General features: G+C 37.9%; 1 protein-coding gene across 2 annotated transcripts; it reads left to right on the top strand.

Annotated features, from left to right (window-relative positions):
* The first annotated feature begins 449 nt into the window (after nucleotides 1–449).
* sptssb (serine palmitoyltransferase, small subunit B) lies at nucleotides 450–6988 on the top strand. Of its 2 annotated transcripts, none has more exons than XM_039822674.1 (2): nucleotides 450–692; nucleotides 5442–6988. In XM_039822674.1, the coding sequence occupies exon 2, from the start codon at nucleotides 5450–5452 to the stop codon at nucleotides 5690–5692; it is 243 nt and encodes an 80-aa protein (XP_039678608.1). In that variant the 5' UTR covers nucleotides 450–692; nucleotides 5442–5449; the 3' UTR covers nucleotides 5693–6988. The 2 variants fall into 2 exon arrangements, with proteins under 2 accessions (XP_039678608.1, XP_039678598.1); XM_039822664.1 differs by lacking the exon at nucleotides 450–692 and adding an exon at nucleotides 2853–2962 and having other exon boundaries at nucleotides 5399–6988.
* Nucleotides 6989–15573: the final 8585 nt, after the last annotated feature.

Raw genomic sequence — 15573 nt, 5'->3', positions numbered from 1 at the left:
ATATTTTCTGAATATTTAATACTTGTTTTTGTTTTGTCTTTTTGCAGTTTGGTGATATAATTAAGGACTTTCATTTAAAACAAAAGCTCCTGAGTTCACTCTGCAAATTTTTTTGTCAACTGTGAGCATCTGGCAAAAAATTTGCACTGAGGGAGAGTAGTGTGCATCAACAGCTCTCTCAAAAAACAATGCATACTGTGCTTTGAGTATGTATTTGGTTACACTTTACTTGAAGGTATCTACATAAGAATGACATGACACTGTCATGAACGTGTCATAAACATTATAAACAAGTCATAAACGTTTATGACATAACGCTTCTTTTAGTAAGTGTCATTCGGTTTTTGTCATGTCAAGTTATGGTTAGGATTCATGTGTCATGACTTTGTCATGACAGTGTCATGTGTTCATGATAGTGTCATGTCACTCTTATGTAGATACCTTTTAAAGTAAAGTGTTACCCTTTATTTTGCGCATGAAAACACCACATACTCAAAACCTGGCAAGTACTTTTCTGTACATATCCACCAGAGGGAGCTTTGGACCACTAACAAAACAGATGTAATGCATTCAAATAGCCACACTTGTAGTAAGCCTGGCCAAGCCTGTTAATGGCGTTATTTGCCTGTTATGGGCATTATGTAAATACTCACCTACCGGTAGCTGCGCCACCTTTTCAGCCAAAGAGAGTGGTAAGTAATTGAAAACATCAATTTTCTTTTTTTTCTGTATATCTTGATTCTAATATGTACTTGTATATAGCCTGTTATAATGGATCAAATGCTAGGACTCGGTACACTGTCGTGGACATTTTAAGCAACTTTATGGGAACATATGAAAAAGAGGAAGGGTATAGCAGTTGCCTTAAAAACCCCTGAGTAGTTTTAAATGGCTTAAAAGGACAGAGTTTGTATCCATTTTAGGAGCAAATGCTTTGGATGATCCCTGATGATTTTAGGAATGTAAAACCATGAAAGGTGCACACACACGTCCTTCAGCATTACATTCAAACCATAATTTAACTTAAGTTTTTGTATCACTAGGTTTGTTGCATGGCTGTGCAGACCTACTGATATGAGGCTTTATGTAATTTAAGACCCCAGAGGAATGTGTGTATCCCATGTCTGTGTGACATGTCTCGCGTTCTAACTTGAAGAGGGAGGAGGCGTCTTGGTCTTGTTTTTCACAAACCTGAGCTGGTGGAACGGTAAAAGAAAGTCAATGAGGTGAATCCCCTCTTGAGTGTTTAGGTGTGTGTGGGTTTGGGCAACAACAACGAGAATAGAGGTTCTGATTTTTTTTTGTTGATCTGATTTCTCTGATTTTCTCACCATCTTTGCATCATGTGCACAAACTGAGCCCTTCTGACCCATTTGCTTACTTGATTTCTACCATTACAGACCGACTTTCTCTCGGTAGAAGAAGACCAATGGCATGTTGACGGAGCTTCGATTCCCAACAGCACCTGAACTATTAAAAAGGCTGACATTCTGATTTGAATACTGATTTCCAAACTACTTTTAGCGAAGCAGGTCAGGACTGTTTATGCAAAGACAGTCGATAATTATACTACAGAGAGGTGTTAAATCTCTACAACGGGAAAATGTTATTCAGGCAATGTGTCTGGGATTTTAAACCAGTCCTCATCCTTGTGACGCCGACAAAATCGCAGTGAATCCGTGCGTAACCAGTGCACCACGGCGGCGGCACTGCCCGTGTTTACACATCAGTAATGAATAGTGTTGTCAAGTCAAATGGAAGAATTGAGCAGGTCAGCAAACATTGTGCAGATATGAGATAACGTTTTCTTAACTCTATGTCTACTGTAATTGCCCTAAAGCAAAAGGGACAACTTCTCAGCTTGCTTGAATTTATTTTAAAACGTTTATTAATTTTGTATCAGAGTATGCATATTAGGCTTTTAGTGGTTTTCCAAGACCTATTAAGAGTTAGTTAACTCTGTGGTTGGTGCATAAAACGTTTCCTGATTCACACCTGACCAGTCACACGCCTCAGTCAGTTCTTGGGTTCTGAGTTCTTGTATTTAATGTAACATTATCATTCATAATTATCATACATAATCTTATATCTACCATCAAAATGCAGAAACACATGTATGCTAAATGTATGAGGGCAAAAGAGCAGAGACTGATCCAAGATACTATTTGCTTTTCTTTTTGAAAGTGCTAATTAGTTTTCAGAATGACACTGGTCCTATAAATGTTGTATGCACTGCAGTGGTATTATGGAAACACTGTAAAATATTCTTATCATGAAAGTGATAAAAAATATGTATAGATTGTTAACTTTTCTTATTTAGTCGTACAGTAAGTAAAGCTTAAGAGAAGCAGGACAGAAAACTGAACTGTGCAAAGACTGCAGCTGAATATTAAGCTGTCAGAATTCTTTTTACGTTCAGTGTAAGATTTTATATTTGTTAAATATTTAGTGTCCATATAATAAACCGCATGAAATACAACATCCCTATACGCTGTGGTAACCGTGTGATGCCCTGCTGACACGGTGTGTTATCCATCCTGCTGCCCGGTGGCTACTGCGGCGCAGTGTCGGGCTGCAGCATGGTGGGACAGGTGTGTCACGGACTGAAGAAAGTTTAAAGATGCTGCACAAAGACTTTACATGGCTGGATAACACCGAAAACACCGACTCCTACTGAGCCTCAAATGTTTTTCTTTTGAACACACACACACACACACACACACACACACCCACCCCTCGGTCACTCCACCTACAGGTGAGTGAAGCACTAGTAGTGGGTGTGGTGTCATTTTTATAGTGTATGACCTACATATAGGCCAGTAACAAACTGGCGAGGCAGCTTTTTGTTTTCACACAAAGCAGCGGAGCAGCAACAGCGGGTCGGGGGCTGTTGTCTGTAGCTCGTCCTGTAATTATCTCCATCAGTAGTAGATATCCAGGGGATCTCACGTCAGCTGCTAAGGTGAGTCTCAGCATATGGATTTGGTTATAGCCTACACAATACAGGCTACAGTGAGCGCTCAAGAGCTGATATATCCCCTTTATAATATTCTTTCTATTAAATTAAGTGATGGAATGTATCATTGCTATGTGCAGGTCCTTATTCATTAATACATTTATACTATCTTTGCAGGGAGTTTAACTTTTGCTTAAGTTCTTTTGCAGTTTTGTGGGCCAAACTTGTTAATTGAGGTAGCCTATTTATTAAGGCATTTGAATAACGGTACCATTCAAATTCAGGTTAAAGGATGCTGATCATCTAAATGCTTGTAACTTCATTACAACATTCCTAGTTATGTCAAGGAATTGTATTTGGTTACATCCTGCAGAGTAGACTGTAGCTATTAAAAAAAGGACCTATCCTTTTTTTTCCAGGTCAGTAAGCTACACCTGCAAGGCAAGGTAACTTTATTTACATAGCAAATTTCAGGAACAAGGCAATTCAAAGTGCTTTACATAAAACTTAAATTAAAGAGATAATAGCACAAAAAAACAGCTAAAATAGAATAAGAGGTATAAAATACAATAATAAAAGTTACAGTAAAGTGTAAGAAATCAACAACTGATTTAATAAAAGGCAGTGTCAAACAGAAAAGTCTTCAGCCTTGATTTAAAAGAACTAAGCACTGCAGAGGAACTGCAGTTTTCTGGGAGTTTTTGCCAGATATGTGGAGCATAAAAACTGAACGCTGCTTCTCCATGTTTAGTTGTGATTCTGGGCACAGAAAGCAGACCTGTCCCAGACGACCTGAGAGATCTGGATGGTTCATAATGTAACAAAAGATCAGAACTGTATTTTGTCCCTGAACCATTCAGTGATTTATAAACTAAGTAGTATTTATTGTTGAAATCAATTCTTTGAGGGACAGTATGCTAGTGTAAAGAACTGCAGTCATTTTTCTTCTTTCTAATTGATTTTCTTAGGGAGACACTTGTAGTGCACCCGTTGTAGCAGGATTTGTTAATGCCTGCAGCTATTATGTAACGTAGTGTCGTGGATTTTGCTATGTACGACTTACTTAATTAATGAATTATTCAAGGTGACCAAGATGGTGATAAAATTAAGGACCTTTATTTCAAACCAAAGCTCCTGAGTTCACTCTGCAGAGTATGACTAAAGACATTCTAATAGCACCCAGTACTTTATACAGTGGGGGATGGACTTAATTGCACAGCATAGTACGTCATCTGACAGCACATGTCATATAAACATATAGTTTTTAATCAAATAAGGCGTATTTAGAAAACTTGTACACCAATTACAGCACCATAATTCCTGCAAACAGCTTTAGAACAAGCGACTGTTTGTTAAAGTGCACGTTTTGGCCTGTGCATGTAGAAAACTCTTCTCATTACCCTTCTCGCATAAGTAGCTCTTTGTAGGTGCCCCAGGTGTGTGGTAAGACGTGTATGTGTGCCAGGAAAATAAGTGAAGATGTTGGGACCCCTGGGTTTAATTTCATTGGTGTTTCTCTACCCACACAAATGAATCCTATAAGACCCCATGAGGGCTCCTTGATTTCCCCCTCAGGGCTCTGCTGTGGGTTTGGAGGGGGGCTGGGTTTGCATCTAATTCCCTTTTACATCTCCTTATTAATAAACACAGCCCTAAGGACTATTTCTCATCTTGGTTACACAGTTACCGGTATAATATAAACAGGATAATATTAACACCGGGCAGAACATAGCTTAATCTGAGTATTAGTATTCAGGATTGAAAAGTTATAGTGGTAGTTGGTATTTTTTCCAAAAACTGTAAATTCTTCTTGTTCAGGGTGTCCTGATTATATTGACCAACTAATATACAGGTTGTATGTAAGAAGTACATCGTGATGGAAAGTAACTAAGTAGATTTACTCAAGTATACTAAACGTAAGTTGAGAGTATTATCATTTAATGTTACTTTTTACTTCAGCTCCACAACATTTCAGAGGAAAATGTTGGACTTTTTACTTCACTGCATTCGTTTGACAACTTTGAGGATTAAGGATTTACAAAATATATAATCAGCTCATAAAGTATGATGTATCATTATAGATTAAACTAGCTGACAGTAGATAAAGTAGCTTTACTCCTAGCAACATAAAATGCTGCTCACACAGTCATTTCTAATGATAATCCAATAATATAGAATACTGACAGGGGCCATTCTTCTACCTTATGAATCCTTGAATCGATTTTTAGTATTTCATATTTCTGCACTTCTACTAAAGTAACATTTTGAATGCAGGACTTGTAGTGGAGTATTTTTATCTTGAGGTACTGCCTCTGTGTTCTCTGTGTGCTCATGAGCATGTTCTTTTTTCTTTTCTTTTAAATTGATCAATCTCTTCCAAATCCTCTGTCTTCCTCCTCACCTTCACCCCCCTTCCCCCTTCCAACCATCTCTTTCTTATAGCTTGAATCTCACAACACTCCACCTCCATTTTCCTTCCATCCAGCTTGAAAGATGAACTTCAAGAACTTAAGGGAGTACCTGTCCTGGCTGTACTACCAGTACCTGCTCATCACTGGCATCTATGTCCTGGAGCCCTGGGAGAAGTCCATCTTCAACTCCATCCTCTTCTCCGCCATCGCCATGGTGATCTACACCTCGTATGTCTTTGTGCCCATCCACATGCGCCTCGCACTGGAGTTTTTCTCTAAGATCATCGGCGACCAGCCTGAGAGCACCGTGGCACTCATGAACTAAAAGATGGAGAGAATATGGAGGAAAAAGAGGCAGCAACTGGGTGGATTAGCACCTCAGATAATCAAGACTGAAAATATGAAGATCTTAATGAAATGATCTGGAAATCAGAGCCTTACTATCTTCTTTACATCCCAAGCCCTCTGGTGTTACCCCATGGTATTAGACACACAACTCTACATTACTTTCACCCCCTCGCTGTGAAACGTCTTGTGAAATGTTGATTGTCCTATTTGTTTTTGTCTTTCTCACCATACGTCCTGCGTGAGTGCATACCACCTCTGGGTTTTGCATGATAGGGTTATACATGGGTAGTACATAGTACTCGTCTCACTACAAAATACTAGACTCTCTTCTTTACATCATGACTTTTATGCTACAGTCCCACTTCCATAAAAAAGAAACATGTTAGAGACAGATTAAAAAGTGTTTGTAATCAGAGCAGCAGAGGCGGAGATATCCTGACTTTTAGTCTCAAGTCAAAACCCTGAAACACCCTATTTCCCCATAAAATAACTCAATAGGGTATTTTCGTAGACCCTCCATGACTGGTTAACACCCACACCTTTAAACCACCCCAAGCCATTTACTATGTAGTGCACAAAATTCTCTTGTCGTTTTATAGTGTCTAAATTTGGAGTGTGAAATTGATGCAATGTTTAATGCCCTCAAACGTGCCAACAATAGAGCAAAAAGAGTTGTGTTCTAGGACACTATTTTCTGCCATAAATCCCATAGAGCAATCATTGCATTTTATAGATGCAAAATGATTCATAAGTGTCTGAATTCTAAACGTACTGCTCACTACAGAGTGAAGTGGTGAGCGAGGGAGTGCATGGCTTATACACAGCCTTAGGAAAGCTCCTTTCAGAGCCACAGAATACATCCAGCTGTTTTTACAGGCTGAGTAGGACTCTGGGACAAGTAAACTGAACTTGATGTGTAAAACTGGTGGAGTTCCCCTTTAAGTATGTGTTTATCTGCTGCATGTTCGACGCCATGTTATCACCGATTGGGAATTGCTCTCTGATAAAACTGGGGAGTTAGAACTCATTCCATGATTTTTTGACATATTACTGGTTGATCTTTGGTTTTGTATCAGAACCATTATCACCTTTTTAGTTGTCTGCATGCACTGGGATACTAACTGACAGGGTAAAGTGCACATTTTCAGAAGTCAAGAGAGAGTAGATAGAAAAGCCCAAGCTGTGCAATGACTCTAAAAGTGTCACAATCTGTTACACAGTTGAGGAATTTACAGATTTACTGGTCTGTGAATTATAAAACAAATAACGCAACCCCCCCGCCGTTTAAACTGTTAGTATGTCAGGAAGGTGTGCTCGGCACAGCAAATATTGATACAACACACCTTTGCTTTAGGCTTGGCTTTGTTAATGATGTAGCTTTATGTAGCCTCTCAACTCAAATCAGAACTGTTTGCTGTCACATGCAAAATGCTAATTGGCCTGATTGGTCTTCCTCACCTATAGTTGATCTATAGAGAATGAAAGGGAGAGAGAATGAGTCGTATAGGGTTTCTGGTAGTTGTGATGAGCATTTCGTGCTTAAGATCATCTTTGATCATTTGTGCTTATTTGTTAAAGGGCTCGCTGACTACAGTCTAATCATGGTCTCAAGTTCCTTTTATTTATATGTAGTTATATATTTATATACAATGGTAAATGCTTGGCTGGTTACAATGTCCATTACCAAACTTTTTTGATTATTTATATCTGTGTTCTCTTGTGGCCTTAAATAACACATCATTTGTTCTTTAGTTTGTTTTTTTCCACCTGACAGTGCTTTTATATTGTTCCAGTTTGTGTCATTTCATTTTTTTGTTTTGTTAAACAGATGTAGTAGTCCCAGACATTTCCTGTTCTAAGAATGAAGCTTTTTTTCATCATTAACCAAAATCAATGTTTCATGGCAACACATCACTGCAATATTCAGAAAATAAAGACATCTGAAGATACTTAGACGACTGTTGTCTTTCTCATCCTCTTTTGTTTTTTGACATGAATGTCTGCGCATACTGATGGTTTAAAATATGTATTCACGCAGTATACTAATCTTTGTTATGCCTTTAGTCAAGCAGAGCAGTTACTTTGAAACGCAAAAACAAGCAAAACAATGGCTTTTGGGTCGCACAATCCTGACACAATTGACCGTACCACATCAAGTGATTTTGCACAATAAGAGGCAGAGCCACCTAACCAGTTCCACCTAGACAGTGCATACATGAATATCCAGGGGCTTTGCTTTCCCTAATGCAGATACTAGGCAACGCTTCAATGCCCACAAAGCTCTGTTTACCTCAGGTCTATGTCCACAGAAACAATTCAAATCCATGTTAAGGATGATAAAAGAAACATGACTTGCTGGTAGAATAGTGTGAAATCAATAGGGATGAGCGAGCAGGACATTGTTATCAGTTTAGGGACTCATCAGGTAACTATGTTTGTGCCTTGCAACTGGAAACCTCCATCCTGTTTTTTCCCAGTTGCTGCAACACCCTGAGTTCTGAACTTGCACATGTACACTAAGCTCATCCCAAGGTACCACTGAAGCCCTCTCTACTCCTTTCCTTTCCTTTCTTACATTTCCTTTCCTTTCCATTCCTTTCCTTTCCATTTCCTTCTTCTTCTTCTTCTTCTTCTTCTTCTTCTTCTTCTTTCTTCTCCCTTTATTTACTCTCTTTACCTCTTTCCTTACCTTTCCTACCCTTTCCTCTCCTCTCCTCCACACATTTCCTTTCCATTGTTCTTGTTTCCTTTCCTTTCTTCCTTTTCCATTTCTCTCTTCCGTTCACATTTCCCCTCCTCTCCTCTCCTCTCCTCTCCTCTCCTCTCCTCTCCTCTCCTCCTCCTCCCTCCTCCTCCCTTTCTTTTCAACTCTCCCTTTCTTTTCTTTCCTGTCCTTTCCTTTCCTTCACTTCACTTCCTCTCCTCTCAGGTCCAGCTCTGTCTCATACTATCCTACGCAAGTCTGCCTCGGAGTCTATGAAGAACTTCTGATGTTAATTTGTATCCCATGAAGAAAGAGGCCAGAGGTTATCTCCATAATGACAAGGTGTAAACAAAGCAATCTTTCTTTGTTAATCTGCAGACTACTGAAAACCTGCAGGGGTGGTGTATTGTTTCTGCTGTGGTTACATGGGACTCCAAGCAACTGTCACGTCCGCAGACAGAGAGGTTCAAAAAGTCTTGAATCAGGGCTGTAATCACCTGTAATCAAACATTACTATACTATGACTTTTTCATGAAATCTTCTCTGAAATTTCAATTCAATTTTTTGTGACACACAATGTCATATTATGTAGACTGGATGGAGAATTTAAGTGACAGCTGTTTATTTCTTGCAATGAAAAAAATGATGCTGTGTGTCAGGAGAAGTGCTGTTTTACTGTGACTGGGTATAATTCTGTGAGATCGTATGATTTACAATTACTCTGTATCATTTTGTGTTTCCTGTGTTTTGATGGAAGTTAGAGCAACTAGAGGGGTCAAAATTACACCATTATGACAATAATGCAGAAATATATAATATATCTTTAAAAACATGTATTGGGTGTGTTAGTAATACACACCATATTGACAATAACAATACACGTCCTCTAATTACAGGACGGCCTTTAAGGGTATTGATATTATCAGCATATATCTAGTTTAAAGTCACTAACAAAAAAATCCTTACTTGAGATAGGCATCTTGCAAGATTTCATTCTTGTTTTATTACAGAGACAAGTCAATTAATTTGATTGTAATTTTATTTGCTCCAGTTTATGGCTTGATCAAATGTTTGCCACAAAATCAGTATATTTTAAAGACATCAGATTAATTTTACATTGTATTGTATGATAAACTAATGTGACCAATAAATCTGAATGTTTTCTGGTTAATTGTATGACTCAGTGTTGTGATTTATTGTGAAAACAAATCCAATTGCAATGATTGGGTAGTTTTTGAATGTCAAAGTCTGTAACATAAAAAAGAAGAGAGACAGGACATGACAATACCCTGTTAATATAATATACTATAGCGTCATTTAACAGGCCTGTTTTCAGGGAACTTGTTTGCACGGTTGGGTGTGTGTGTCTTGGTTAAACACTTTTTGAACCGTATTTTTCCTTGTAATGATAAGAAAAGGTTATTTTATGGATATAGAATACATTTTCATACTTTGTCAGCCAACAAGCTTCTCTACTTGTACATTTTCTTTTAATTGTTGGATTTCTCTTTTTGAGTCAAAACTCTTCAGAGAAAAGCAGAGGTTCTAAAAACATTAATGGCAAACAATAAGCACAGATTAGATTAGACACAAAGGCCCAAGAAGTAACATGATTTGTGAATGTAATTGCATCCGCAACTGAGATCATGTACAGGATCACAGTATCACGGTTTGAGGATAAATTAATCTATTGTTTTATGTTCTACTGCATGTGTACATCAGCTTTATTTCTTGACTGATCCTGGTGCAATCAGACAAGGTTTGTGCTGTGACATTTACAGTAGAGTGATTGTGCAATTATTGACATGCCTTGTTGATCAAAGATGGAGGAGGAATTCTCCTCATGACACAACTGCCAGCTCCACAGTACATTATATCTGATCTACGAATCAGTCAATATGAGTCTAGGAGTGGTTGGCCTAATAAAAAAACAAAGCCCAGCAAGGCTTTAAACCGCAACTGGAGCCAAACCCTGATGTGGTCAATGGACTTTAAATGGAACATTTTTTTGTTGTGCTACGTTTGGCTCAAACTGTAGTAAAAGCTGGTGAAGAGCAGTGTAGCTTAATAAAGAAGCAGGATGTTTGTGCTCCTAAATATAAAAAGCAACATCTTCATGGCCATCTGGATATTGTAAATATTACAGCTTATAGGTGTTCATATGAGCTGATATATACTCAGCAATAAAAGAAACTGTCCTGTCACTTTCAACTGCTTTTATATTTTAAGCAAACTTAACATTTGCAAATATTTGCAAGATTAAAAGATTTAACAACTAAGACATAAACTGAACAATTTTCACAGACATGTGACTGACAGAAATAGAATAATGTGTCCCTGAACAAAAGGGTCAAAATCAAAAGTAGCCCTCAGTATCTGGTGTGGCCACCAGCTGCATTAAGTACTGCAGTACATCTCCTCCTCATGTACTGAACCAGACTGGCCAGTTCTTGCGCTTGTTGTTGCCATCCTGTACCTGTCCCGCAGGTGTGATATTCGGATGTACCGATCCTGTTCAGGTGTTGTTGCACGTGGTCTGTCACTGCGAGGACGATCAGCTGTGCTTCCTGTCTCCCTGTAGCGCTGTCTTAGGCGTCTCACAGTAGGGACATTGCAATGTACTGCCCTGGCCACATCTGCTGTCCTCATGCCTCCTTGCACCATGCCTAAGTTCACGCAGATTAGCAGGGACCCTGGGTGTCTTTCTTTTGGTGTTTTTCAGAGTCAGTACTTTTACATTCCTAATTTTCTTTTAACTGTGACCTTAATTTCCTACCGCCTGCAAGCTGTTATTGTCTTTTCGACCGTTCAACAGGTGCATGTTCATTTATTGTTTATGGTTCATTGAACAAGCATGAAAAACATTGTTTAAACTCTTGACAATGAAGATCTCTAAAGTTATTTTGATTTTTACAAAAGTATCTTTAAAATACAGTGTCCTGAAAAAGGGGCGTTTCTTTTTTTGCTGAGTTTATGTTTTTGTGCATGCAGGATCCTTGAGGTTAAACCTAAATCACAAGTCTGCCACCAAGTGGTCAAGTAAAGAAATCATATTTTCCTCAATGTGGTAAAGATGTGATAACAATAATCTTATTGTATGCACAAGTAGAATCATCACAAGTCTCTGAATCTAGTTAAGAAAGCACTATAGAGCCAATAATTCACTTTTGACTAGGTGGTTCACATTGTGGTATATTTCAGAGTATGCTGCTGTAGGTCTATATTAATAGAAAAGAGGGACATTTTCATCAATGTGTGCAAGCTGCACAACTGATCAACTGGCTGCTGGCTGTAGCTTAACAGACATAGAGAGTGGTATCAATATTTTCATCGGGCTCTTGGGAAGAAAGTTGAAAAATGTCAAATTATTGCTTTGAATCTATGATGCCTTCATCAGTGTAGGAAAAATAAATCTCAGAAAATGTGTCTAAGCTAAGGTAGAACACAATCAACAATGAATTATAAAAAAAGAACACAATACGGTTTCCATGAAATGCAAAAATCTATTCAAAAACAACATTGAATGATTATAATGCTGATTTCACTTTTTTGGATATACTATACTTTTACCTTTTTTATATATACTTTACTTTCTCATTTTCCGACTATACTATGACTTTCTTATCACTTTTTTCGACATACTCTACTGTGACTTTTTCAGCATACTATACTATGACTTTTTTATCCCTTTTTTTCTCGACATACTACACTACGACTTTTTTCAACATGCCTATTCATGACTATTTTATGCTATGACTTTTTTTGACATATTATACTATGACTATTTTCACTTCTTTCGACATAGTATACTATGACGTTTTTATCACTTTTTTGACATACTCTACTGTTACTTTTTCAACATACTATACGATCACTTTTTTATCACTTTTTTTCTTGACATACTACACTACGACTTTTTTCGACATGCTATACTATGACTATTTTTCACTTTTTTCGATATACTATACCATGACTTTTTTATCACTTCTTTCGACATACTATGCTATGACCTTTTTCTGAATGCTATTTTATGACTTTTTTCGATATACTGTACTATGACTTTTTTCTACATAGTATACTAAGACTATGACTTTCTTATCACTTTTTTGTCACTTTTTTCGACATACTCTACTGTGACTTTTTCAACATACTATACTATGACTTTTTTTATCCCTTTTTTTCTCGACATACTACACTACCACTTTTTTCGACATACTATATTATGACTTTTTTCGACACAGTGTACTAAGACTATTTTATCACTTTTTCGACATAATGAACTATGACTTTTTTCAACATACTATACTATGACTTTTTATTACTTTTTTCGACATACTATACTATGACTTTTTATTACTTTTTTCGACATACTATACTATGACTTTTTATCACTTTTTTCAACATACTATACTATGACTTTTTATCACTTTTTTTCGACATACTATACTATATGTTTTTATTACTTTTTTCGACATACTATTCTATGACTTTTTATTACTTTTTTCGACATACTATACTATGACTTTTTATTACTTTTTTCGACATACTATACTATGACTTTTTATGACATACTATACTATGACTTTTTATTACTTTTTTTGACATACTATACTATGACTTTTTTTAATCACTTTTTCGACATACTCTACTGTGACTTATTTAGACATACTATACTATGACTTTTTTTAATCACTTTTTCGACATACTCTACTGTGACTTATTTAGACATACTATACTATGACTTTTTGATTACTGTTTTTTCAACATCCACCAAAACAAGTTCCTTCCCGAGGCTATTTTCCAGCTGCACCGGGGCTCCGTGTAGCGCTCAGCGCTGCCCATGACGATTTTGATTGGTTTAAAGAAATGCCAATAAACCAGATCATGTTTTTCTCCCATCCCAGAATGCTGTGTGGACTAGCCAGACCCTCCTCTGCAGCTCCGCAGCGTTGTCTCAGTAGCAAGCAGTCATACACAAAAAGGTGTGATAATTAAACATCAAAGCCAGGGCAAGGCTTGATTACAGCTGGACATACCAGTTGCTGTTCTCCTATACCATGACACCGCACTTTGCCCCAGACAGAAGAATTACAATTACACACAGTAATATGAACAACAACACATTACAATTGATTTATATTTATTATTTGTATGAAAATATTGAACACAGCTGTGATTGAGATTTCCTTATTTGGTAATATTTCCCATTTTACCAACACATTCATTACCGACAAAAGCCGACAATTCAGTTTAGCATCAGCTTTTACAAAAAAATGCATACAATATTGGTATTGTTTGTCTTTTTTTAAGACATTCTTATTAATTAGAACCATTTCCACTTTTCCCTACAACTTCACCTACAACAATTTGGTGTAGCGACAGGTTAAAAAAAAAAAAAACTTAAATTATTCCAATTTTAGTTTGATACATTATTGGTATTATTCAACATTTCAATGAAATTCATTCTAATTAAAACCCATCCCACTTTTCCAACTTTTCTCACTTCTTCACCTTCTTCTGTCCAAATATGCCAGCAATCCAGTTTAGCTTTAGCAATTTAGCTTTTCAGCATTCCCAAGCATTTTCTGCAGGAAATGCATTCTCTAGTTCATTTTTAATATCTTCTTGATCTGCACTGATCTGTGTTTGTTGCACTTCTTCAAAACAGCTTTTGTGGAAAAGGCCATCATGTTTACACAACCAACTTTGAGCACATTAGAAACGTGTGACAGGAGAAGTTTGTTTTGTACTCTGACTCTGTGAGATGTGTCTTCGCTGCCAGCAGATCTCCTGCCATAGTCATTAGCTGCTAATTCTGCAGGATCTAGATTTCCTTTGATAAGATCCCACAGTAAAGAACAAAAAAACTGTCTATGGCCTTAGTAGTACTGGAATAATCATACAGAGAGTGGCTGGTTAGTTGGTTACTAAACAAGTCTCCATCTTATTGTCTCATTCTCACCCTCTCTATACACATTCACTGCAACTTCAGGATCTCCCTTACATGAATAGGGTTAATGTAAGGCAATACACCTCCATCCATCCAAGTCATCTTAGGTCCTCTCTCTGCTCGGCTGCACCCGTTGAGTAAGTTAACTCTTCCTTATCCAGGGCTCTATAGTGTGTGTGGATGGAGGCTGAGGGCAGGGCCGGTGCCAGTGTTAAATGAACGGACAGGTGAGCGGCGCCTGAGTCCTCTGTGACCAGCTGGGCACTGTAAGCTGACCGCTGCCGTTGTGTGTGGTCTGAATGGAGCTGAGAGACGACGGGGGTTGAGGTCGGGCCTGGAGAACCCCAGAGGAACCCCTCTCTCAGGACTCAGCTGCATATCTTACACTCCATCTGTTTGCCTTTTATGGAGGGGTAAGTCAGGGACACTTCACCTGAGCTGCTGGGAAGGAGGGAGAAGAAGAGCATGTGAAAGGAGGTTAGGAGGTAAAGGAAAGTAGCCTACACGAGAACATAAAAAATGGTTTAAATAAACACAATCTTCTCCTATTTAGTGGCCCTCATCCCACCATCACCCCTCTCTGTTTCCCAAACTTCATTTCCCTTCTTCCTGCTCACTCATAGCTGGTCATAGATCCCTCTGGGGACGTGAGGTCTTTGACAACTGAAGCATGTCCGTTGCTCAAACATTCATTCACTGGCCAGTCAAGAGTTTAGACTAGACAGCTACCAGAAAATCACTTTTCTATGAAAACCCAATGCTATCTTGTTACAGCGTAATAAAGAATCTTTGTCCAGCAACACAGTATAAATCATAGTTAGCAAATGTAGCTGCCAGCAGTCTTGAGGGCTCATGTGCAGAAAGTTGGTCACAGTGATCAGGCAAGCATTGCAACTGCACTGATTTAAATGAGATAAGCTGGTTCCTTTGACAAACAGCTCAGGTTTAGCAACTGTTGAGTGAGGAGATTATCAGTGCTCTTAAGGCTAAATCTTTCTTCTGGATGTTCACCAAGTACCAGTAGATTGTAAATACTTAGCCCCCGTGGTGCTGATCTTAGTCATTTTAAATTCAATTGCTGCAGATATATAGGAGTGAAATGTCAACATGCAACTGAGTGGCACTATACATGTAAAAAAGATCTGTAAAAAACAGTTTGCACCTTCATGCAGAATACTGTCCAAACCTATGCTTTAAAAAAAAG

Source organism: Perca fluviatilis, chromosome 2 (assembly GCF_010015445.1).
Source record: "Perca fluviatilis chromosome 2, GENO_Pfluv_1.0, whole genome shotgun sequence".
NCBI lineage: Eukaryota > Metazoa > Chordata > Actinopteri > Perciformes > Percidae > Perca > Perca fluviatilis.
The sequence above is the reverse complement of the archived record's forward strand: the minus strand, read 5'-3'. Positions and strand labels throughout refer to the sequence as shown.

Excerpts from the sequence above, each read along its gene's own strand:
- sptssb (XM_039822674.1), top strand. The coding sequence starts at position 5,450 with ATGAACTTCAAGAACTTAAGGGAGTACCTGTCCTGGCTGTACTACCAG.